Source organism: Neomonachus schauinslandi, chromosome 5 (genome assembly GCF_002201575.2).
Source record: "Neomonachus schauinslandi chromosome 5, ASM220157v2, whole genome shotgun sequence".
In the NCBI taxonomy this organism is placed as follows: domain Eukaryota; kingdom Metazoa; phylum Chordata; class Mammalia; order Carnivora; family Phocidae; genus Neomonachus; species Neomonachus schauinslandi.
Window position 1 is genome coordinate 90,936,794 of NC_058407.1, and position 26,865 is coordinate 90,963,658.

Here is a 26,865-nt window from a genome sequence, read left to right on the forward strand (position 1 = left end):
TTTGGGAGGTGGTATTTCATACCTAATACTTTTTTTTTTGTTTTCCTTTGGTTATATTGTTTAGTTTTACGTTGACTTTCTTTTTATCCTGTTAACTGTCCAGATCGGTATTAGTGTTGAACACACTTTTTTTTTTTAAGTAGGCTCCACATCCAGTCTGGGGCTTGAACTCACGGCCCTGAGATCAAGAGTCACATGTGCTACTGACTGAGCCAGCCAGGCGCCCCCACACTTGATTTTATAAATTCACCTAGATAAATATAGTCTGATATTGATAATCCTACTGCGTAACGAATATGCTAGTTTAATATTTACACTATTTTTTTCTCTCTCCATTTCATTTTCTTTTCCAGCTTTTCCTTTCCCCCACCTTCTTCCCTTGCATTTATTTAAAAGTACTTTTATTCAGCCACCGAACTTGATTGTTGCTGAACTTGTCAGTTTGCTCTTTTATAGAAAAGAACCTCTTAATAAAAATACAAGCCAATCCGTCTGAGAGTTGTTTTGATGTGCATAATGGAGTAGGCCATAGAGAGGAGTTTTAATTTAAGATGAAATGAAATAGCCTTGTTAAGATTTTGGTAGTCCTGATACCTTACAGGTGAACACGAACACATTCTAGAAGTTCTCTTAGTACTAGCCAAGCCCTTTGCTCCCTTACTTAATTCTGTAATTCATTTGGGTATGCTAGTGACAGGAACTCTGCCTTTTTATTCTTCCCCTCTTATTGCCCCCTCTGTCTGCCTTCTAATAAGCTTTCTTCTTGCTATTATGTTGTCTCTGAGTTCTGGAATAAGAAGAACCTTGTAGGCATTCTCAAAGTGAGTACCTTTAGTTTGCTTCTCAACTGTGACTTACACTTAGCAATTGAAGCACATCCAAGAAGGAGACTCAGGGAGCAAAATGGGGCAAAATTCAAGGAGAAAGCCAAATTATCTTCAGAAAAAGCAAATAAGAAAAAGAATGCTGGCTTCTGCAGGAGTTGTTTAGTTATCCAAAATGGCTCTTAAACTAGCCCTATCTGCTTGAATTTTTGTTCCTGGGCTTTTGAAAACCCAGAGTGTTCTCCTTTGTCTCCAAAGGTTTAAAAAAGAATGGATCTGGCACTTAGCAGGCAGGAAAGATCCTGATTCTCCACCAGTGAGCTTCTGTCATGTGTTTCAGTCATGATATTTCTGAGTAAAGGCAAGGCTAGAGAACATCAGGCATTTTCCCTATCTTGCAAGGCATTGCTCACAAAACTCTGACACTATTCAAAGCCACCCACAGTAGCTAACACCTGCAGCCTTAGTCACCTGAAAAAATGATAGTGTGGAATCAGAATTTCTAGTCCCCAAAGGATGGGGTTTCTTGGAGTTAGGTGGGGAGAGAACATCCTTCCCTTATTTTGGGAGAGAAGAGATTTTGTCCTCCATATTCTGCTTCTACTCTGCTTGGTGTGGAAGAAAGAAAGAAGAAATAGCCAGGAGTAGGTAGGCAGGTGGACAACCCTCACCTGTCATCCCATCTTAGGGCAGATGGGTAACGGTCCATACTTGTTTCCTAAATCTGGTGGTAGTGGAGAAAGTTTTCAGATAGTCTAGCAGTTCTAGCCTTCTATCAAACACAGATCCTCCTAAAGAACTGAATTTAGAAGGAGAACAGGATTTTCTTCACTCATATACTAGGAGGAGGGACTAGAAGGAAAATCAGATTTATTTAATCTGATTCTGTGTTAATGTTCTAGCAGGATCCTAATCCCTATGATGTTAGGAAGTCCTCCGATCTGAATAATGTGAAAGATTTTGTGATACTAAAAAAACATAATCTCAATGGGAAGCCAACAAGGATAAACTAGATTTGGGAATTATCTGGTTGCAACATCAGTTACTACATTTTTAAATTCAACAAACATCTACTGGGGCCCTGTTTCAGGTACTGAATTGTGGCAGCGAACAAACAGTGATCCCTGCCCTCCTGGTGTTTACACTGTAGTTGGGAAGAGGCAGTAAGTTCATAGTAAACATATCAAACTACTCATGTAGTCTGTCAGATGGTTATAAATGCTAAGGCAACAAGAAAAAAATGGAGCAGGATAAGGGGATCAGGCAGGTGTTGGTATTCCTTGGTAGGACGAGAACTGGGCTTTGTTGAGAAGTTGAGATTTTAGCAAAGACTTGAAACGGGTGCGTGTGGACACATGGATAGCTGGAAAAAGAGGGTTCCAGGCAGAGAAAATACCTAGAATAAAGGTCTGGAGCAAGAGTGTGTATGTTCAAGAGAGGTCAGAGTGCCTGGGCAGAGTGAGAGGAAGGGTGGGAGGATGGGATCCATGAGGCAGTGGCGGTCCAAATCAAGGCTGTTGGCTTTTTCTTTTTAGTGGATTGGGAAGTCATTGAGGGTTTGGGGCAGAGAATAACATCTTATGATTTAAGTTTTAAAAGGATTGGCCTGCTCCTTTGTTGAGCATGGTCTATAGGGGGCTGGAGGGCAGAGGCAGGGAGACCACTGAGTAGGCTCTTACAGTGACTGACTGAAGGATGCTGGGTGGCTCAGACAGAGCTGGTGAAAACAGGTGGTGTTCTAGATGCATTTTGAAGGTCAGCAATCAAGGTTGGTTGATTGGATATAGGGTTCCAGAGAAAGAGAGGAGTTGGAACTGGATTGACTTGCCTTTAACTGAAATGGGAAAGACTGAGTCCAGTTTTGGAAATGTTGGCCATGTTTCTAAGATATCCAAGTGGACATGTAGAATAGGTAGTTTGATACATAAATTTGAAGATTTGGAGAAAGAAGTGTGAGAGGGGTTGGCATATAAATAGGATTTAAATCAGGAGATTGGATGAGATCTCTGAGGAGGTGAACGTTGATAGAAACAACATGAGGACCAAGGCTTCACCCTGGGGGACTCAGCTTTAAAAAGTCAGAAGGAGGATGAGGAACCAGCAAAGGAGACAGAGGAATAGCAGCCAGTAAGCTAGGAGGAAGGTCAAGAGAATGTGAAGCTCTGGAAACCAAGGAAAGAAAGCCTAGCTAGGAGCCAAGTGATCAGCCATGTCAAATGCTCCTCATAGGTAAGGATGAGTGCAGGAGTGTTGACAACACTGACTCCATCTTTGGCCCCACACCTTGTGCCCCCCTCTGGTGCCCAGGTGGCAGGCACCCCTTGAGATAACTAGTAGAGGTCCCCTCTGGTGCACAGATAGCCCCACTTTAGATAACTACCCTGTGACCTCATCATCATGCTCCTCACTCCACAAAAGCTGGGGACTGAGGTCTGGATAAGGATGGAGAAGAGCTATGTAGTGCTGTGCATCATCTGTCTGCACATTCCTCTCCATAAATTACTCTGAACAGAACTCTGTGTAAATGGTATGGAATGGCTTGCTTTGTTTTTCGGCATTAAAGTGTCTTCTCAATCTGGAGGGTACATTAGTGACTCTAACAGTGATTGCAGATGGACATTGGAGTTGGCAATATCAAGGTCACCTCTGTCTTTCACAAGAGGAGTTCTAGTGAAGTTGAAAGTTTGGTTCGAGTTAGTGTAATACAGAATGGGAGAAGAGGAATTGGAGGAAGTGAGTATAGATGATGTTTTCAAGAAATCTGTGGCAGAGGAGTAAGGAAACGGCCATTAGTATTTTCTGCCTGTCTGCCTGGCCCCAAGTGGGATCCCTCACATTTTATAAAAGAGTGGTTTATATATGTATATAACTATTCAGGCATAGCTGATTTCTATGAGGTCAATATATGCCATCAGCATAGAAATTTGAAACCAGATGAGACCATCAGTTATTTCAGTAATCTCTCACCCAATAAAGGAACCTTCTTTTTTAATATTAATACAAAACCATTTTTTTTTCCTATGCCACCTAGGGATCCAGAGATGAATAAGGCACAGCTCCTGCTCTTGAGAAACATATTTTTTAGTGGGAGGAGAGAGGCATGTATGCTTCCTGTGTGATAAATATTAAGATAGAGGCACATACCAACTCTTGTGAAAGTACAGGGCAAAGAGAACTAACTTACTGGGGAAGTTAGGAAAGAGGATATGCATGAAAACCTGACACTTGAACTAGACCTTAAAGGTGAGCGTGATGTTTTCCAGGCAGAGTGCTGGGGAGAATCTCTTTATCAAATAATAATCCAGCTCCTGTTCAAATGCTTATAGCAACAGAGAGCTCACGGCCTTATGAGTTTCATTCCATTCTAAATAGCTATAATTGTTGCACACCTGTTTCTTCTATTGAATCGAACAATGATGTTTAATATTTCTACTCATTAGTCCCAGCTTTCTCCTCTGGAACTAATGGGCAGAGACTTGTCTTTCTAACATATAGGCCATTTCAGTGTTTGAAAATAGATATCATGTTTTCTTTTCAGACCATCTCTCTTCCATTTTGAAAAAGGGAACTGAATAGTCTCAGGTTGGGTTCCCTGAGAAGCGGACCCTGAGACCAAGGTGAACATACAGGAGGTATTAGGGAGTGTTCTTGAGCTCATCGCCATGCAAAGAGAAGATCGGGCAGGAGTGGGCAGAGGGAGAAGGAAAGGTGTGATGCCGTTCTAATGGAAGCTCCAGCCAACCCTGTGGGAAGTTCTGAAAATCGACTGATCCTTCAGAGGTGTCTAGAGTCAGGGCAAGAGGACAAGGTCTTTCTACTCCATGACCAGCAGTCATTCAGGGCAGTTTATCCTGGAAAGGGGGCATGAATTTGGGCAAGGTGGTTCTCTCCAGCTGATACAATTCCCAAAGTGGTCTGACAGCTAAAATCTATTGCCAGGGGCATTAGCAGCAGCTTCAGTAGTTAATCCTTCATTTCAGAAGTGGGTCTGTAGGGGATCTGGGGGATGCAAAAGAGAAATCTCCCATACTGATAACTCTATTTTGGGGACCGATAATAGAATGAAAAAGGACTTGTTTTTGTTTCTTATTAGCAAATAAATACCACGAACATCAAAGTGATGGGGGGTTCAAAATAATGGTTCTAGACAGATGGGGTCTACTGTACAATTCTATCTTCCCTGTGTTAATTATCTCAGTCATGGTGGCCCTTTATACACAAATGCTTTACAGATGCTCAAACGGCAAGGTGAAGACATACATTCATGCAATAAATGTGACTGGGAATCTTCATTAGGAGATAAAAATGTAAGTGGGGAAGCATAGTGAGCTGCAAACTGAATTATGTCCCTGTCCTTCATCTTAGAAGATGACACTTCCTGTGGTGATCGCAGTGCAGGCTGGGTGCCTGCAAAGATGGATGCGTGGCCACCAGTCCTTTCCACTCCATGCACACATGAAGATTGCTCTTTGATTTGTGGCTTTGGCCATAATTTGCAAAGCCTGTCACTGCCTGCAACTTATAGTTAGCCCAAAGCTTTGTTGAAAAAGAGCTGTCCCATTCCCGACTTCTGTATACCAGATTGATATGTCAACTAAATTAATAACACTGGACCGCTCATTATACCAGAAAACATTTGCCCAAGCTATAACTCTGTCTCCTGATTTCTGTTTGGCTTCATTAACCTCTTCTTGATGCCACAGATAAAATGGTCATGTAAGGCATCCTTTATTTAATGAAGGATTGGTAAGATAAAAAGTTGAACGGGGCATCGATGGGGGAGAGGAGTCAGAAAGGATGATTGTGGAGGATGGTAGAATTAGGTAAGAGGAGGGTATGGTGGGGGTGAGCTGGAGCCACATTAGTTTTTCTCTCTTCTTACTTTCACCTTATATTATTGGGTTTCTTTACATAGTAGCTGGCGGTTTCTTTAGGAGCTCATTTATAATTGTGAGAGGGTTTTAAGAGAAGACTAAGAGAGAAGAGGGTGGGGTTGGTATATACTAGATTGGGTTTCTTTTAAATTTATTTTCATTACCATAGGCTCATTTACTATGGACCCTCATGGATTATTTCTCAGGGCCATCTCTCCCTGTGTATTTGAACCAGCTGGGGTCTCACAGTAGATGGAGAGTTGTGGGTATTCAAGAACCTCCTTGTGATAAGATATGTTCCCTTATCATAAAACAGGTTAAATTCCTTTGTTTACAGTTGGGATTCCTTTCACCCTTAGCCTGTACATTTTAAGGTATATTCAGAAGCTTTTGTCACTTTGTTACATCCACTAGGTTTTGCGAAAACTCAAGTGGAAAAAGGGAATTTTGGGAATCCTCCAATGAAACATTGTTTGGAAGTAACAGGAAAACAAATAGCTTTTCCTCTAAAGCCTTTCAGGGTGGGTGGTTCTGTCGCTGCCCTTCCTTTCCTGTTGTGGATCTCTGTAGACCCCTGACAAGTCTTGGAATAATTAAACTTTGTTGTCCTGGAATCCCCCTATAATCCTATAACCTAAGGACAAAGCCAGCATTACCTGAAGAATAGTACTTGTGTTGTAGTAGGAGACCAGGGGCAGGTGGGTCAGGGGGCAGGGGCTGGCCGCAGTTTGGAATAAGCACACATGAAGTCCTTATTTTATTCTGAATGAATTCCCACTCCTCCCCACCCGTTCTTCCTGCCCTACACGCTCTACCTCTCTGAATTCCCTGGTCCTATGAGACTCCTCTCTGACCGTATGTTTAAGCCAGAGGAGGGAGCTATGATAAGCACCATTTTACCCCTAGCAGAAAGAATTGCCCTCAAATGACTGTCTGCTGTTTCCTTCTGGATTGCCTGTGGGAAATGTGAAAAGTTCAAGCCACATGAAGCAATCATAGCTCTGGCAGAGCCAAGGGGCTAGTGGCTTTCATTGCCGGATCAGGGTCTCTGGATACCAGCTGGCTATTTCCCAACCTGTATTTTTTTCAATAGTGGGTGCCCCCCAAATACTCAGCAATTTCTCGGCTGTATAAGAATATGTTCCTGAACTAAGAAATCGCTGTATAATTTTGCTTAAAAGCCTGGTCTCTTGTGACTGTACTTTGAAGCTTTAGTCTGGGGGATAGAAAAGAACTGCCCCTTTTAGTTAGAAAGACACAATTTTGTTCACCTGGATTGTTATAAAATGGAGATGAACCATCGGATAAAAGATTGGGGCACTGACAAGAAAAGAGATGCCATTACCCAGGAGGAAGTCAGGGGAAAATGGATTGAGAAAGAAGGACAAGGCCGAGAGGGTCTTCATCTTGTTGTTTCGGATTCTTCTAGCTGGAAGGCAGAGATAAAATGCAGGACTTGACATGTCAGAACAGTAGGTGAAATACAGCTTAAAATGGAAGAAATTTAAAATGGCTTCTCCCTCAAAAGGAGGGAGAAAACATAAGATTCTCAGAATTGACAGAAGGTTATGTGTATAATACACAGGTGAGACTGAGACCGTGGCATTAGACAGGTAAGAGGAAGAATAATCTTCTATGTGCAGCTCTAAAATAAACCCTAATCATACATGGGCTTGAATCCAAGACCTTCTAACTTGTAGCTTAGATGTACTGTTTGCGTCTTACTCTAACTTGCATTATCTCATTATCACAGTGGAAAACGGAAAACTCAATGTGCTGTTAATTCAACAGTTATCTCTTGATAGAAAATACACTGACCCAATCTTATAGTCCCATGTGCTTACCACCGACCTGCTAGGCCAGGGTTATACCGCCTCTGCCCATAGGTTTAAGCATAGATGGATGGCATTCCCATTTATTCACTCTGAGTGATATACATCCACAGTTGTGATGAGTTCAAAAGGCTCAAAAAATGAAAAGTGTGTGTATCCCTAGAACTCATTTGGCAGTGAAACCTGACCCAAACTGATGTGAGGCCATTTAGAGTCTTTATCCCCCTTAAGGCGACTCTTTATGTGTGTCCCAATAGAAATATTCACATATTTGATTGTGGGAAGCTTCCCTGTGCTCCGAGGATTTCAGACAATGTGATTATAGACCTATGTTGATTTTCCCCCTCAAATCTAGGAGGTAGTTTTAGGAAGAAAGGTGTTAGAAATGCTTGCAATTCAAACACCCCATTTTAAAAGGCATGTGAAAAAGTAAACAATGAACACAAACCTTTGTATCCAATTGATTCAAGCTCTCCCTTACCATCTTTGGTTTCTTTCTTTTCTTTTCTTTTTTTTTACCTTTTTACTATTCTAGGATGAATCCTCCATGTTCTTCCAGTTTGGCCCATCAATTGAACAGCAAGCTTCTGTAATGCTCAATATCATGGAAGAGTACGACTGGTACATCTTTTCTATCGTCACCACCTACTTCCCTGGCTACCAGGACTTTGTAAACAAGATTCGCAGCACCATCGAGAACAGCTTCGTGGGCTGGGAGTTAGAGGAAGTCCTCCTGCTGGACATGTCCCTGGATGATGGAGATTCTAAGATCCAGAACCAGCTTAAGAAGCTTCAAAGCCCCATCATTCTTCTTTATTGTACTAAGGAAGAAGCCACCTACATCTTTGAAGTCGCTAACTCCGTAGGGCTGACTGGCTACGGCTACACATGGATTGTGCCTAGTCTGGTGGCAGGGGATACAGACACGGTGCCCTCGGAGTTCCCCACCGGGCTCATCTCTGTGTCCTATGATGAATGGGACTATGGCCTCCCTGCCAGGGTGAGGGATGGGATTGCCATAATCACTACCGCTGCTTCTGACATGCTGTCTGAACACAGCTTCATCCCAGAGCCCAAGAGCAGTTGTTACAACACCCATGAGAAGAGAATCTACCAGTCCAACATGCTAAATAGGTGAGTGTGGGACAGAGGGCGCCCTGATGGCAGAGGTCAGGGGAGGGCCTTCAGGACTGGGGCTGGAGGTTCGGAAGCACTGGGAAAAGCAGTTCAAGATGTCAGAGGTTGAAGGCCAGCCCCGGGGATGGCAGTTGTTGGTGATGGCAGTTGTTGGTGATGGCGGGAGTGTTTCAAGTCCAAAGCTTGCTGTGCTGGGCTCCTGTTCTAAGAAATACACAACATCTCCCGCTTATTGATCACTTGCTAAGCGCTAGGTGTTACTCAAGGGTCTTGCAGGTTTGACCTCATTTAACCTACAAAGCAGTACTCTTATTAGGCAGGTGTTAAAGAGTTGCTTCTATTTTATGATCCAAGTGAATAAGGTTTGTAGGTGTAAACTGTCCACAGTCAGTCTCCAGGGAAGAGGTTCAGTCTGGAATTGTGGCCAGGCCTCTGGGGGCCCCTACATACTTGACCGCCATTAAAGACACAATGGGCATTGACACGAGAGAGGACCTACCAGTCCCTTTACTTAGGACTACTGCTGTACTGGGGGGGAATGGACAATAGGTCACATGGGTCTGGAGGCACATGAAGAGGGTCCTTCCCTTGGTTTTTGTCTCCTTCCCTTCTCTCTGCCTTTTCAGTGTGAGAGTGCTGCCGTAGAAGCAACTTCTATAGTTGCTCTCAGTCTGATTTCTTCAGTAGGAAGAAGACATGGGTGGAGTTCTGCTCCCCTGGCCTCGCCTCGTAATCCGGCCGTGACTCCAGCGTATCCTCTTGCGGGTGTTACGTGACTGTGTAGGGCAGAAGATCCTCTACGAGGTTCTGTGATTTGTAGAAAACCACTGCACATGAACACTGTAAAAATTCAGACCACGCAGAGGACCCCAAAGAAGAAGGAAAAGAGAAAAATGGCCTTAAAGCCAGGGAACCAGCGATAGTCATTGTGGAAATAATTAGTGAACATCTTTCTAGCTATTTCCCGATGTATGTATACCTATATGCATATAAGTCTACAATTTTACATAAATGGAAACATAACTGTACCTGCTGTTCAATAACCTGACTTTCTTTGACTCGACAGTATGTTTTGGGCCTCCATTTTAAATTCATTATGAATTATATCTGACAAATAGAAAGCTATGCAGAAAGCACATACTCCAGTACCATCCGGCTTAAATAAAATATCAAAGTGCACTCTGGGGAGGTTGAAATACAATTAATGGGGTTTGAAGGTGTACCTACTTACACTTGTTTAACCTCTGGAAGGGAGTTGGACTAAAGCCTTTTGACTAAGCTCTTAGTTTAGAGTTGTAGCTAAAGCTACTTTTTTTTTTTTTAAGGTTTATTTATTTTAGAACGAGTGAGCGCGAGTGGGGGAGGGACAGAGGGAGAGCGAGGATCCTCAAGCAGACTCCCCGCCAAGTGCAGAGCCCAACTTGGGGTTCGATCCCAGGACCCTGAGATCATTACGTGAGCCAAAATCAAGAGTCAGATGCCACCTAGGCGGCCCCTAAAGTTCCTTTTAATGTAGCGCTATCTGTGATCCAATCCTAATATTATCCCACCTTGGACTCTGCTTTCGGCAGAGCCTAGTTATCCCTGCTTGTTTGGTATAGTCTTGGTTTTCTTCCTCCCTCTCTAGTCATTCTATCTCAAAGTCCTTGGTGTGTCTTCTTCCTTTAGACCTCTCTTAAATATTGGCATTACTCAGGGTTTTGTCCTAGACCCCCCCTTTTGCCCTCCATTGCCAGGGCTACAGCTGACGTCTCTAAGTTCCCCCAGATTGACCTCTGGTTGAAACCTCTCCGGTGAGCCCCAGTCTGTATCACCAGCTGTGACTAGATAGGTTCCTTTAGTCCACCGGGCCTTGGAACACACCATATCTGAAGCTTAGAACACACCATATCTCTCCCATTCCCCTCCTACCCTCTTCTGGACAAATCAGTACCACCTATAAAGGCTATATCCTATTACCCAGTTGCCTCAAGTAAAAATTGCCCAGCTGGGCGCCTGGGTGGCTCAGTCGTTAGGCGTCTGCCTTCGGCTCAGGTCATGATCCCGGCGTCCTGGGATCGAGGCCCGCATCGGGCTCCCTGCTCCGCGGGAAGCCTGCTTCTCCCTCTCCCACTCCCCCAGCTTGTGTTCCCTCTCTCGCTATCTCTCTCTCTGTCAAATAAATAAATTTAAAAAATCTTAAAAAAAAAAAAAATTGCCCAGCTGTCCTTGCTTTCACACCCCCTGCCATCTCCTCGCTGACCATCTCCTAGTGCCGTTTCCCACGGATTTCCTCTGTACTGTGCTTACCGGCTGCATCCCTGTGCGGTGTCCCTGGTCCGCTCTTCCTACCTGCATTGCTGCAGGGCCTTGTAAATATCTTCTGGCTCCCTGTACTGCTTCCTTCCAATCTACACTGTAGCCAGAGTGATCCAAAATGAAAATGTGATTTCATCACTCTCCTGCTTAATGCCTTTCAGTGGCTTTTCATTGCTCCTATAATGAAGTCCCATCTCCTTGATGTGGTTTCTAAAGTCTTCCACTGCCTAGGCCTGCCTGTCTTTCCAAGACTGTCTCCTGACACACTCTCCCTTGAACACTATATTCTTGCAATACTGAACCTGCTTTAGTTCTTTGAAAATACCGTGTTCTTTCTCACTTCTAGCTCTTTTCTCTGCCTTGAATATATTCCTCCAGCAGCCCCTCCCACCAGTAGTAAATGCAGATGCTCCTTCACCTGCCTCCTTTCCATTCCTCAGGCTTCTGCCCTGGCCTCACTTCACGGAGGAAGCTTTCCTGGACCCTGGACTAACGCAACTCTGTTACGTGCTTTCGCTGCATCTTATGCTTTCCCAGTAAAGCCACTCTTGAGACAGTTGTAATTCTGCACTTTGTCATTGCTTGTCCCTGTAAGTTCTGGGAAAGCAGTGATCTCTCTGTCCTACTTATCTCCATGTCTCCCCCCCCCCCCCCCACCCACCCAGTGCTCTGTGTGGCAAAGGGAAGAAAGACACCTAGAGTGAATGAATGACCTCCTCCAAGATACCGAGCTGCCCAGTGCATTTACCTCCCCTGCAGGAGCTTTCTTGTTCTGCTCCTCTTTGCCACATAATAGAGATTTCCTTGAAAAACTAACTGTTTATTTGGTTCTGTACATTCAGGTTTTCTCCTACGGTCATTAGTGTTAAATTAAAATCTGATTCAGATTACTCTACCAAATATTGGTTCGTTAAAACCAGTACTAACCAAAATGGCTGCCAAACAATGCGAGGAAATCAAATGAGTGTTAACTTCAAGTCCATCAGTTTTGGTCCAGGAATGCCTGTTTTTATCCTTAAAACTTTGTCCAGGTAAACCGTCATCTATAGTAGATATTCTCATTTGCCACTTGGCTTACTTTCCATTAGAATGCAAGTGTTCTTCTCTCTGAAGCCTGGTCTCTGACCACTATACCTTTAAAACCATGCTTGGTTCTAACTTTTGTGACCCTGTCTTGTGGCCATTCAGAAAGGGAGCCCTCCTCAGACGTTATTGTCACGATGGCCACAAATACCCACGGCCATCTTAGCCAGTGTAGCAGTCCTAAAAAGAACAGGGATTACCCAGTCCAGATGATTCATAAATTCCTTGAGTCTCCCAGGGTAGAGCAGAAAGTCCACCTTGATTCCCATGTATACTGCATAAGAAGTGTCTTCAGACTTATCAAAGCACTTTTTCACGAAGGGCTTTCCTCGCTGAACTTTCTCTTCTGCCCCAGTTCCCTGATATTATTTTTTTGGGGAGGGAGGTTCTGTATCTGACTGCCTTGAGACCTCCTCTCTTGGCTGTCTGCACACCTGCATCCCTCATGCGCCCCCATCTTTTCCTTTCCTCCTCTCAAGTGCAGCTCCTTGGGGCTCTTGAATCCAATCTCTAGCCTCTCTTGAGAGTATTTTAATATCCTTTTCTATCAAGGCCCAGAAAGGATTGGGGTTGACTAACAGGGACTGTAAGGAGCTAGCCTCAAAGTCTGAGCGATGACCATGTGGCACAGCACTCTGAATCATCAGTGGAATTCAATTAGGCTCAACTCAGTCTCAGCTCCTCTTACTTACCCTGGTCTGAAATCGGCCTCTTCCTCCTCTTCCCCCCCCCCCCCCCCGCCCCGCCCCCGTTCAAGAGCCCTGGTCTCACTAGGGTCACTCTTTTAAATAACAAACCAAGCAGCCACAACATTTAGCCACAGCGGGAGATCTTTGCAAATAAAATTGTTGCAAATGGTTGGTTGTTTTATGAGGATGACTTTTTCTTTGGCCCGCTGCTCTCTGCAACAGCCTCCTCAGGAGGTATTTGGGACTGACCCAGCCCCAGGTGACACTAGAAATACAGTCAGGAAATGGTTTTTCCTCTTCCCATCTGAAAACCCAGGAACGTTAACAGGCCCCGTCCTCTCCGGAAGCATTGGAAGGGGGAAGTAAAGTTCCCATTTATACCTGACCAAACTGTGCCTTTCTTCTGTTTAAGTCTAGACTTAGGGAACAGGGATTGGAGACTCTATGTTATCGCTGAATCCCATAGACAGACACACATTAGAAGTGATTCACTTGTTAGTTACCAAAGGAAGATTTTTTTTTTTTTAAATGACACATAAGCATTCTCAGAGAGGATCCTTGAAATAAACATTATTTATCAAGTATCAATCCAAATTCCCTACTGATAACTTCTTAGCTCCTTGAAGCTTGGCCAGCCAGATACGGTTTTGGTGACTATCTCTAAATAGGCTCTAGGTTGCTGGACAAGACTGGCAGGGTTGCAAGAAGTATATAAAAACCCAGTTAAATTGGAATTTTAGATAAACAATAACTAATTCTCTTAGCATAAATCTGTCCCAAATATTGCATGGGGCGTATGATACGAAAAGAAGACTTGTTTATCTGAAATTCAGATTTAACAGGGCTCCCATTTTGTTTTGTTTTTGTTAAATGTGACAACCCTATTTTGTACACTAATAAGAATTAATTTTCTGTTGGAACTTTGTAGCATTCATTTATGCCTTATTAGTAAATGTAGCCCAGTGCCCCATACTGTTGCCCAAGGCATGCTGAAATAAGAGTTTTATTCCAACTGCGAACTTTATTTGATTGAAAGAGTTGAATAATTTCTTCTGTCATGTGTTGTCTAAGTGAAGGATCTTCTTAGTTCCTGAGAAAAGTCTTAACGTTTTGGTACCAGACGATCTGAAAGTGTTTAGAAAGTGATTAGGCCAGTCGTCTAAACCTGTCTTTATTCCCCTGAGCTTGAGAAGAATTGTTAGCTATTAGTAGGCACATGTCTATATTTTTCCTTTATCACTTCCCCGGGGGGAGTAGTTAATGGTTATTTTCCTTTTCAGTGTGCGCTCCAGTACTCTGCTAGCCTGTTTCTGTCACTCAGGTGATGGCACACTGGCCATTGACCTCCAGGCTCAATGTCTGTCCTGAGCACCCACCCAGTGCTCCAACTTTTGGAAAAAAACAGGTGCTCTTTGAGATGGCTGGATCTCAAGAGAGCACACCTCTTATGAATCGTGCCTAATTATTTCCCCCTGGTGTCCTCAGTGTTCCTACTCAGCATTTTTATTGCAGCCTCCTTCCTCATAAAAGTTGCCGTCTGAAAGGCCAGAATCATCCTCTTGGCCGGGTGTTTGAGAGGTGATGATAGCTGATGTGAAGAAAGGCGCTCTGTTAGGCTACTCCTAGGAGAGCTGCATTGAGCTCCATCCTCCTCTAACCTTGAGGCAGGCTCCCTAGCCTCAGACCCATTGTAGTAGCTGGATTGTTCCCAGGGGAGGCCCACTTGACTCTCTTGGCCTGAAGAGTGCTGAGAGGTTAAGAAATAATCGAGGATTTGAGTCCATTGATTTTTAGACCCCATGGGCAAGAGCTGCTTGGTCATTACCCATCTTTTCGTTAATAAATGTTCATGGAGTGCCACGCATGGGCAGATTTCTGGGAAAGCAGATATTTATTATAGGTTTACTTAACATAATTTACATGTGAATAGCCAAAAGCTTCCATGGAAGCATAGTTGTAAGTGGGCTATTGGGCATAGTGACCCTTCACTTGATTAAAGAAAGCCACTAGAGTCTAAGGAAAGCTACATTTTCATATGAAATCCGTAGTACAGCAAGACACACCTGTGTGTATAGAGAGAGATGTTATCTGCTCAGTGGTGTAGGAGATACAAATTGGGAGAAAAAAATAACTCAGGAATTTACTAACTGTCCTAAAAGATCTGTTCAGTGAGCTTTCACTGCCCATGGAAAAATGACTCAATTGAGGGTTATTCAGACTCTCCCATTTTCTTCTCATCTTCCACATTCTCCTATCGGATGTATAGTCGTTTCAGTAAGTGATCTGAGCTTCCTTCCCTTAAATTCAAACCTGTGAAGAGCATTCACAAATGTTTAGCCCTGAGACCCCTACGTGATTCCTTCCATAATCACTACCTAATTCTGTGGCTGACTTGTAAAATTTAAAACACACCCGTGACATCATTGGTGTTTCTTTCCTCTTTCTTCTCTTCTGTTTTCTTCCTCTTCCTCTTCCTCCCTGCTCTTCTACTTCTTCTTCCTCCTTCTTAAAAACAAAAACAAAAACAAAAAAACCCAACTATTTGCTGTTGGAGGAGAGGGCAGGAGATAAAGGAGGAGTGACTGGGAAAAGACTTCCATTTCATGGGGGACAAGTTTGAGGTGGGAGAGGATGTACATCTGTGCTGGGAGCAAAGACACAGGTGGTCCGTTGTCTGTGGGAAGGAACAGGATGGTCTCGAAGAGGACAGAAGCAGAGCAGACTATAGCAGTGGCTCTCAGTGGAGGACAGCAGATTCTGCCTCAGGAAGGACATGGGTCGGTGGCAATGGTAAGGGTTAAGAAGAGAGTCATAAAGTCTATGCTGAGAAGCAGCCGGGCTGTGGAGGTTAGGAAATCCAGAGTTGGTTGTCTTTCTGAGTACTTACTGCACACCAGGCATCGTGCGGTTACTGAAGATGACCCTTGCAAAAATCCTGACCTATGCACAGATCTCTGGGAGACACTCTTGATTGCTCTGTGAGCAGGACAAGTTGCATGCCCACCCCCTCCCTCCCGAGAGCTCACTACCCCCATCTCTTGCTTCATTTCTCTTGGTAGCCCTCACCTGACCTACTGTATACATTTGATTCTTGAGTATTTTTGTTGTCTTACTCCTCTTAGTTGAATTCAGACTTCATGAGATCAGGGTTTTTTTTTTTAACCTCTGTGTTCCCAGCACAGTGCCCGATACGTTATAGGCACTTGATAAATATTTGGTAGATAAAAGCACAAATGAAGACAGGAATCACTGCTCCCATTTTATGTTTTTAAGAGACTTGAGGTGCAGGGCCCCCCAGTTTAGCCAGTGTGATGTCAGGGTCTGGCCTGGCTCTGCCCCAGGCATCTGGTTGCAGCCCCTCACTCTGCTGTGCATTAACCAAGCTTAAAGGACCCTCCTGTCCCTGAAAAGCAAAATTGGAAGAGTCCTTGGCTAATGGTCTAATCCAACCCTTTCAATACATGTATTCTCACGGAAGAGATGGGAGGAAGATGAGTGATTTTACAAACGTGGGATCAGAGTCTCAGGGTGGTCACTGACCTGTTAGAGGCGGGGGTGGGTGGTGGGGACGGGCAGCGCCCTGGTGTCCTGATGGCAGGAGTGGCGCTCTTCAGAGAGCATGCTCCCTGCTTGACCATGTCCTCTGAAGGGCTGGCTGGCAATCAGACCTGTCCTGTTAACCTTTGCCCTGGTATGGCCATAGCCCCATGATTCTTGTTCCCTTGGTTCTTACCCAGACAAGGGTGCAAATTCACGGTTAATGGGAATTGAAGCTGGCGTTATTTAGAGATTGAGGGGGAGTCATTTCTCCATCTGCTCTCTCTTCCCACCAGAGAATAAAGGCTGGCTGGGTGGAGGTAAGGATGGAGGAGGCGAGTTGCCAGAAAGCTAGAGTGCTGTCATTTATGGTTACAGACATGGGCTGGAAGCCTGAGTGAAGGCTGGACTGTAGCCGGCCAAGGTCAGCCTCACGTGAGCATCTTGAGAACAGAGACAGTTCTGTGGCTTTTGCATCCAGATAGGACCTCACACATCTCAAACAAATAACGGTTTGAGCCTTTCTCTTGTTTTCTCTCCTAAGATGTCCGGGATACATAGGCGTTCTTCTCCTGGAAGGAGCTCTCCGGGACCTGATGTGGCTGATGAGGATTTGGAAGGATCGGGGTGTTCAGCAGGCAGTGGGGCAGAGGAACCTTCCCTCGACTTTTTCGGGGTTTTATCAGTGGCTCCTTCTCTTCCGGGAGGGCCTGGCGGGGTTAGCGTGCCCAGACTGGCACCAGTCCCCAAGCTGGGCCGGCTGGTCACACATGAAGGAGCTGCTGCTGACAGATTAGAGCTCCCCGCTGCTGAAATCTGTTCCCCCTTGTCCGGCTTCCAGCAGCAACAGCCGGACGGGGGCAGCCGCTGCCTCCCTCGCTTCTCGGGCTTTCTCTTTTCCTCATTCATCACTGCCCCGCTCCACCCTCCACCTTTCTTTCTTTCGCTGTTTCCATCTCTTTTCTCGATGGGATTGTTCTGTTCACTGATCTTTGGCTGTCCCTCTCTTCTCACCCGCTTTTATTTAAAAGCCTTCAGGTCTTTCTTGCCTTTAGCTTCCAGTGTTCGCAGATGACCGTATGTAGAATTCTTGCATGCATGTGTATATACATATATTCACATGTGTATGTGTTTCACATTCACAGAGCACATATTTATGTGTGTACATTTTCATCTGTCCAATGGAGTCGTGTGTTAAAAGAGCTAGATAGAAACACTTTTGCATAGTAAATTCCCTCATTCTTCTTACCACCAAGACTGTTTAGTTGATCACCTGAGAAGGGTTGTCTGTGAGCTAGACATTGGAAGGAAGCCTTTCACATGGCTTGCCTGGAGTTAGTTCGGTGAATATCAACTAGCTATTTCCTTCCAGTCTTAATTCCATTTTTAACGTCACGATGAGTGTAAGGATCATTGCCAAGTATCCCGAGCACATCCATTGTTTGGGCAAAGGAGGTAGACTCAGGAGTCAAGTGGTTCTAAATACTTTTAAGAAACCCGTAAATGTCGTCTTTTTCAAAGGACAGATTTTTCCTGACAAAGCAACAGAAAAAGCCATGGAAGCCACACTGTGACAATATTATATTCATGCAAAACCGTCCTTTTCACAGTTCCCTGGAAGAGATCACAAAAGGAGTCCAGATGAGGACATGTGTCAAAATAATAGTGTTTGACATCAGGGCTGATGATCACAAACCTCAAGTTCAGAATCCTGCTAATTATGTGAATAATAAAAATGACCATTTTCTTTTTTTTTTTTTTTAAGATTTTATTTATTTATTGTCAATGACAGAGAGATAGCGAGAGCAGGAACACAAGCAGGGGGAGTGGGAGCGGGAGAAGCAGGCTTCTTGCCGAGCAGGGAGCCCGACGTGGGACTCGATCCCAGGACCCTGGGATCATGACCTGAGCCGAAGGCAGATGCTTAACGACTGAGCCACCCAGGCGCCCAAAAATGACCATTTTCATACAGAGAATCTTCATATATGTAATCTCACTGAATCATCACTACAAACACATGAGGGCTTCTTGGATCCGCTGCATAGATTACCTGTGGATATCAACAGAGAAAACTCAGATACTTACTTTTCATTTTCCCAGTGGCATTTCCAGACACTGTCACCCACTCTTTTTTTCCCCCTCCTTGAACAACTGGTTCTTTACTTGAGGCACCGGTGACTTTACTTGAGACAAAAAATAGCACAATAGAATGTCATTATAATGTAGTTTATCATTACATAGATCTTAATGTGTCAAATCCCTCTCATTATTGACTAGAGAAAAAACCAAGTATGTGTGTGTGCGTGTGTGTGTTATAGACTATGGCTTAAAATAGTGATACCACAGCCTACCCAGGGTCATTATTCTCATTGTTCTGTTACCACACTGCACGTGTGTTCATACATACTTACCTCTGTTACCAGGGAGAGGAGAGGTGATATACCTGATGTAGCTAGAGCATAACCCAGAACCACGAATAAAGCAGAAAAGGGCTTTGGACTAAAATCACTGGTACAAATCCTTGTCCTAAAGTAAATGTGCTTTATGTTAACTTAGAGTTCGTTTACTCTAACTTTATATATACCCCTAAGAAGTTTGTGGAGCAATTGTGTTAGATATGGCCTGGAGGGTCAGTACCCAAGTTTAAACAGGATACATTAACATATATACGCAACTAATGAATCGTTGAACACTACATCAAAAACTAATGATGTATTATATGTTGGCTAACTGAACATAAAAAAAAAAAAAAAGGATACATCGACATAATTAGGCTGTCTGTCCAGAGCTGGTATGGTAGCTGCATGATTGTCAGGACCCAGGTTCCTGCTAGCTTTCTGTTTTCTCGTTTATAGGCTGTGGCCTTCATCCCCATGCCCATATGGCTGCCAAACTCCAGTTTCGAGCAGCAGATTAAAGTTAGGAAGGAGGCCGGGCTCATCTAAGGAGGTTACCCAGAAGTCCCATACTTTGCTTATAGCCCATGGTCAGGAATCAGTCAGTGGTCACAGCTAGCTGCAAGGGAGGCGGACAAGTTTAGTTTTTGACCTGGGCAGTAAGATGCCCAGTCAAAAATCAAAGTTCTGTTAACTAGAGAGATGGTCAAGGACCTATCTTTGGTAAGCGACCAGTAGTATCAGAGATACTTGCTTCTCTATTTCCCAGATGACAACAGCTTAGAGATGATGAACATGATGGGAATCAGGCAGGCCAGCTGACAGCATTAAGAAATAACCAACAGAATGGTAAGGTGCCTAAAATATTAGAAAAACCCAGCAGAAGACCTTGAAAGGAGCACTTGTCTAAGACCATCTGGGGCAAACTGCCCTATACTCCCCAGGAAGCATATGCCCCCTTTAAAACATCCCTGTATAAAGAATAGCATAGTCATTGTTAGGTCATTATTAAGAGCTTAAAATATATTGATTATCTTTGGTTTAAGAAGTCAGAGAACTCTATAATACCTTTCTAAAATTTTCCATTTAAAAGGCTTCCTATAATCAAGAAAGAGCTTGGTACTTAAAAATACTAAGCTTCAGCAATTTGGAAAATTTACTTTAAAAAAGGTTATTGAGTGAATACTATGTGCCAAGTGCTTTATAAGGCCACATTTAATCTTAAAAGTACTCTATGGAGGCATTATTACTTCCATTTTTCATAGAAATTGAGATCCCGAAAGGTTAAACTTTGCTTTGCTTGGGTTTCAAACCCAAGTCTTTATGGATTCCGGGTGTACTTTGCCCCACATTGCGCATCTGAGGGTCCATTCTGAGGGCTGTCTCACTGCTGAGCAGAGTCAGTTAGACAGGACTGGCACGTTCGTGAGCACATCGTTAGCCTGAGGCTCAGGGTGGTTTTGTACTAACACGTTTCCTTTCTTGGCCTCTGCTAAATTCCTGTCCTGACGCCATGATAAATCCACAATCAGTCTGGGAACAGCATCCAGTGCACACATGCTAGGGATGTCCCAGTCTGAGTCTTATTTCTCTCCCTGTCCCGAAGCGTGTCGCACGCAGCTCTGTTTACCAGCCTTGCTGTGATCTTGCTCATGCCTGCCTTTTCTGTTTGGAAAGGATGATGATTTTTTTCTTATTCCTGTATATTCCAAAGTCTTTTAGGCCACATCTGGGACAACAAGAACTTGAGTCTTTGTGGGCCCGAGAGTCCTTGGAATGGAAGCGGGAGCAGGCTTTCTGTTCTAAAACCTGCCGAAATTCCTGGAGGTGACAGACCCATTGAAAATCCTGTCAAGGACGTGTAATAAAACAAAACAAGACCTTGGCCTCTGTCATGATTTACAAATGTCCTCCAGGGCCACTATTCATTTTTGACAGGTGGGATAAGTTCAGATTTGTTTAAGGCTGAAACTTGGCCAGCGATTGGAGAAAAGTACAAATGATGCTATCAAGAGTGAAAGAAATGTGATGCATGGGGGCCACTCCTCTGTGCCTCACACTATTACGTCCACTGATAGTTGACTTAGAGACACATTCACTAGGTATGTTCAATCCCTATTATGTACTGAATCCTGTGCCAGATGGTGGGTACACAGACAATATACATCCTCCATTTCATTGGCCCCAGGAGGAATGGGGCGTCCAGAGAAAGTTCTTTTAATTAGCTGACCGGGACCTATTTTTCTTGTAACACAACCTGACGTGCCTAAGAGGCTATCAGAACAAGCCTAAGATACGAAGATCAGAATTTCAGAACATCATGGTTAAAAGTATCAGAACTTTCCCAGTATTTCTGGACACGAGGCAATCAAGGATCCCTTCTGATAGAGAATAAGATAATGGAGTTAAGGAGGGGAAAAGAACCATTTTAATAGAGTGGATTCTAGTTTAATTCTCTGATCTTATTGTCACAGATGATTAGCCACCTGCAAACTTAAAACCTCCAAAGAAGAGTCTTTTGAAATATACCAGAGTCCCCTTCCCCACAGGTACACACACGCACCTTGCGTGCTCGCTCACCTACAAGTTTAAAAATAGGAACCCCGGTGTTGCCATGACTCCCAGTGCTGCCATGACTCCCAGTGCTACTGAGCAGCCTTCCTCTCCCTCGGATGTGCTTGCACTTCACAATACGGGTTAGCAAGGATCTGGCTCAGAGCGGCCTCTAGCGGTTCGATCCTCAGGGACGTGCTTCCTTCCTGGATCATTCAGCCCAATTGCCAAATTAACCCACGCTAGACAAGTTGAACACTTGTGTGTTCTGAAACATCCTACCTGTGGTCAGCTCTTTGCAGAATCGTTCTCATCGGCAATGCATAACAAACCAGTTGGCACCTACTGTGTGCTCAGAACTGTGGGGAACGGTCCAGTAGTTCACTGTCTTGTAGGGGACCCAAGATCCGCATCCCACACACACTTAGCAGCAGCAGGAGAGCTGGGGTGGGAGAGGTAGTGATGACAAAGGAGGTAATTCAAATAAAGTATGTCTGCTCTTATCATCAGAAGTTAACATTTTCCTTTTTCAGATAAAGGAGCCTTCTAAAATGTATCACTGATTCAACAAGCTCAGGGAAGTGTTAATATGCTGACTTGCTCCCATGTTATCTTCCGTTCCCTGTGTTTTGAGTTCCCTGTGTCAGTACATCTCAGTCCTCACCGTGTGGGGTTAGATTTTCCTGGGGAGCTTTAAGAAACCATACAGATCTCAAGGCCCGACCCTGCAAATTCTGATTTAGTTGGATGGGAAGGAAGTAGGGGCCCTGGAATGAACATCTATTAAAAGCTCCTAAGTTGATTCTAAAGGGCAGTCCGGGGTGGAAATGGCTGTTCTCAACTTCAAGGTCCTTTTTGTGGCTCCAGCGAACAGAATGGGGTGAAAGGCAGTGATAGTTTTGCAGAAATTTGAACTTGGTGCTAATGAAAGCATCCTTTCTTTGATTCTTTCCTAATGATCAGTCTAAAAATTGGGATTCCCTATTAGGGCTGTGAAATTCAATTTCTGGAAAGGGTAGAGGATATGGACATTTCATCAGTGATGATCCTCTTGCAGGTGGTCATGATGTCCTGGTACGGTTTTTGGTCCTTTTGCTGATGCTCCATGTGTCTGTTTTGTGCAGAGAGGTGAGTTCCCATCAGTAAAGCTAGCAGCATGAGCATCAAAACAAATCTGACTTTAAATGGCGTTCCAGTTCTTCTGTACATAGATTGGTTACAAACCCCAAAGAAACAGAACTTCAAAGCTTCGAATTTGATGTCTGCTGGTCTTGAGAAATTTATGCTTTGCCAAATTTTGGACTGTACAAGTGGTTTTAAAATGAAAGTTATTAGCACTAGAAAATGATGTTCTTTGTATTACTACGCTGTTATTACATTTAATGGAATTGCTCCCTAAAGTGCCACAGAATGAAATCAAAGGGAAAACAGTTTAGAATAAGGAAGACACAGGATGAGGGCCAAGGTGAGAAAGGAAATGGTGGACCGCCCCAGTCTCCCCACCCTTCCCCGGAGCCTGGGAGAGCCCTCCTTCAGGGGGACCAGTTGAATTGGGCTTGATAATGGTCTGGCAGGGGGTTGCAGGGGGTTTCATAATGTGTGGCATTATTGGGGCTCCTGACTGCTATGAACAAGCAAGAGAGGGAGGCCACAGCATCGCTTTGGAATTGTATTAAGGAAGGACGTAATTTTGTGCAATGCCATCTGTCTGACAAAAGACTTTGCACGGCATAGGAGACTTTACGTTTGTCCAAAGAAATAAGAAAAAGAAGAGAAACACTGCCTATTGTTAAAGCCCTTTGTGATTTGTAAGAGAGAGAGAGAACCATGACAGAGTCCCCAGACACACTTACCAAGTAGGTGATGATTAGATGACTGTTCTCATTGCCTTTAACCCCTGGCTTCCACCCAGCCAGCCGTCTCTCCCACATTTATCATGAAGGTGCCTGGATGAACAGATGGCATTTTGCATCCTGTCCTTAAGGCCACCAGACTTGGGCTTCCTTGAATGAGCTGGAGGGAATACTGAGTCGCAAATACTTGTTCTTCTCCAAGCTCAAGATTCCAGATCTGAGCTATTGTGTGGAGCTTTCTGTCATCTCTTCACCAATAGCGTAACATGAGGGAGGAACTAAGGACTATTAAGAAACATTCATTAATTGCTCCAGAGTGCATTTTCCCTCTTTGGGACTCAACCAGGCATGTTCTAATATTGAGGTGGCTCCTCAAGGTTGAATTGAAAATATCTCATGCAGGCAGTCAAATCTTTATTTTGCATATGCCCGAAGACTGGTGCCATAAGTAGGATTATGTGTTTAGCTGTTTGTTTCTAAGCATATAGAGGTTTTTCCAGATTTCCTGTCACGGGCACATGAGACCATACTGGGTTTTGCATTGGAGGAGAAGGGTGGACAAAAGGAGTTAGCGCTACTCCACTGCAGTCCTCAGACAGTTCTGGAGCTGTGAATCTTAGTGCCTGAGAGCCATGGCCATTTAGTGTTGCTTCTCTTTACAGGGATTTCCTTTCCCTTCTTGGCATTGTTTTCGTCTTGCCTCAAGTGACGTCAACTTCATTTCATCCTGGCTATTTGGTGTTGTCTTAGGAACCCGGCAGCGAGGAGAAGGGGCATGACAGTTAATCTCCCCAGAGCACCTCACTGTGCTGCCCACCATGCTTCTGTGTTAAGTCAAAGGGGTGACCTAGAAAATCCATGTGTCTCCTGGAGGAGCCGAGGGGACAGCCGAGAGTGGTCGCCTGGTGGGGGTTCCCCCCCCCTTTTCTGTGGGAGATGATAGTTCATCTATCTCAGTGTTGTCAGGAAGACCGAGATATATTTCTCTTTCTATTGCAAAAGTAAAATTGGAAAGTGGGAAAAGAGAAAGCAAGCACAGCATTTGATTCAGCCTTTGAAATCTTTTGGGTCCCGTGTAAAGGACACACATGCTAAGTCTGTCAGCCCTGCCAATGACACGTGCTTCAGATTGTGAGCTTTTTTTTTTTTTTTCCAAAAAAATTTGCCTATTCCTTCCATTCCTTCTGAGCACTGGGAAAGGATCCTGCTTCTCCACACTTGGTTGTACCAGCTGTCGAATCAGTCACTCTGGTTATTAGTAAGCAGCAGGGAAATGTGTCTATAAAAAAAGAAATTGACAGGAGACAGAAAGAAGGAACAGGACCTGTCTGAGGGGAAGGAGACACTTCAGAAATAAATAAGAGCAGGCATGATCCTGGAATGACTAGGTGCCGGGCCCCTGGTCAGAGCCCTAGAACATTCGGAGGAGGGAGGGTCCATCCTGATGGAGGAAAGATGCTGTGGAAGGAGGAGTAGTGTTACAACAGGAGAGCAGTCCACCCCAATATAGCAGCGTTGTGCCTTGATAAGAAAATGAAAACCCTGCTTTTGTGAATTTAATTCAGGGCTAAGGAGGGGTGCATGCTCAAAATTTCTCCAATATATTGTGCTTTCCTTAACCAAGGAGGAAGAGCCAGGGCCTGATCAGACATCAATTCCAAAAACATGACAAAATCCCCGCCAAGCATCTTCCAGGAAGGGGATGTCTAATAGTTGCACTGGATGATGAAAAGACCATCACCTGGGCATCTGTATTTTTTTGGATGGAGACATTGTCATTGAAGACCCGAAAGTGGCTAGCATAGTCTTTCTCAAATCAAGATGGGGATGAGGAAGAAGTTGTAGCCCATGACTTACTGAATTACATAGATTTTAGTATGCTGTAAATAATGAAGAATTGCATATCTAGAGCAGAAAGCTCACTTTTCCATAAATCTCTGATAGTTTCTTTTTATACATTGGATGAGCTATATATTCCTTAGCAAGCCCATAAGACTCTTGAATATCTGGGCCCAACTTTCATGATTGGGCTTATCTGCATCCCTCTTCCATCTCCCCACTGTGCCCCAGCATACACTGCTTGGGATCCAAGCAACAGCCAATGACTGGGCTACGTGACTGGCTATTCTCTGTGACCAGTTTTTTTACTACTTCATATATCTGCATGGTTTGTTCTCACTAATGCTCCTCTTTGAGTTCCCCTGGTGAATACATGAATGTCCTTTAAGATCTGACTCAAGTGTCATCTCCTCATCATGAAGCCTTCTCTAACAATTCGAGACAGAATTAGTCATTCCTTCCTTTGGGCTCCAGTAGCCCTGTGTTCATACTTCTATTATAACACTTAGATGTGCAAAGCAGTTCCAATTTAAAAGTATATCTGGGAGTGTTTAAGTCTGGGAAAGTCTTTTGTAGCTACCCCGGGACTCCTTGTACAGAAGACTCATACATGTTTTATTGAATGAAAATGTGAATGAATCAATAAAGATGGGAGGCAGGGCTTGTGCATGGGGAGTGAAAAAGTGGTTATTCGTTTTAAAAATTAAGTATGCTACCCTTCATGTGTGAAGGTGAGTTTTCTGATTCGTTGGCAGTAAAACATGGGCTCTGAACTAGTTTTCTACATTTGTTTTATGTGCAGGGAGGGGTCATGTGGTCTTTTGCTCTGTAATCTGTGACATCCTTGGAAATTATTCCTCTCTGCCCTTTGTTCCTTTTCTATATGCCATCAGTCAAACCCCAGTAACTCCTGCATGGCCTCTAAGTTACGTCAGTCTTTCCTCTCTGCTTCCATAGTCACTGTCCTCATTAGCTTGTGCCTGGATTCCTAGAACCATGTCCTTTTAATACCACACAAAGAATTTTACCCACTGTCAGATTTATAATTTTCAAATATCATTTGGATCATTTTACTCATGTGATTAAGGACCCTGTGGGGACTTCTTTTGGCCAAATTGAAATTTAGCATGGCAGTCCTCCTCCCTGGATGTCAAATTACTGATCTCAAAACCTGATCTCATATTCACTTTCCAAAAGGGATGACTTTTCTAGGCAAACCCTTCTCTTTTCCATCCAGACCAATGTGGTCCATATAGTGGAGGGGATAATCTGCTGGGAGGCAGGAGAACATGGTTCTATTCCCAGCTTTGCTACTAATTAGCTGTGTTACAAGTCATTTTACCTTTCCAGACTATGGTTTTCTCATTTGTAAAATAAGGTCTTAGGAGAGGTGCTTGCTTGGAAGGAATTCGGAAGAGTTGAGCCCTATCTATGTTCCTTGTGATTCTCAAGTCCTTTGATTTTTTGATTTTATGAGGTATTAAATTTCTGTTTCCTTCCAGCCTTATGATCAGTGAAGTAGCTTGAATAGGTTTTGAACCCAGAATCTTGGCTTCATCTCCAACACACTATTCTCCACTAGCTGACTTAGCACCAGAACAGGGATGGAGAGTAAGGGCCTCTGTGTTAGCCTGCCTTTTGCATGGATCCACAGAATACTGGGAGCAGTCCTTTTTCAGATTGGTTTTAGTTTTTTGGTTCAGCCAAGCTTTTGATTCACTTGATAAAGAAAAATAAGTGGGCCAGATTTGATTTTCTTTGATTGAAAAGATTTATTTTCTATTCTTCCTGCCTCAGCAAACACAAACCTGCAGGTATTCACAGTCTAGTTACCCAATTCCGGGCTGAGTTTCTTGAATCTGCCTCTTCCTCTTCTCAGGCCTAATTTTTGATAGAGGATTTGCTTTTTAAGAAACCCACGTGAGGATGAATGAGGTCAAGGTCAGGATT

The 26,865-nt window shown here is 43.9% G+C and overlaps 1 protein-coding gene across 1 annotated transcript in view; it reads left to right on the forward strand.

Moving 5' to 3' along the window:
* GRIN2B (glutamate ionotropic receptor NMDA type subunit 2B) overlaps positions 1-26,865 on the forward strand; it is a 417,812-nt gene that overhangs the window by 236,874 nt on the left and 154,073 nt on the right. Inside the window, exon 4 of the mRNA XM_021690583.1 lies at positions 8,066-8,664. Within this exon, the coding sequence (XP_021546258.1) occupies positions 8,066-8,664 (599 nt within the window). The remainder of the gene's footprint in view (positions 1-8,065; positions 8,665-26,865) is intronic.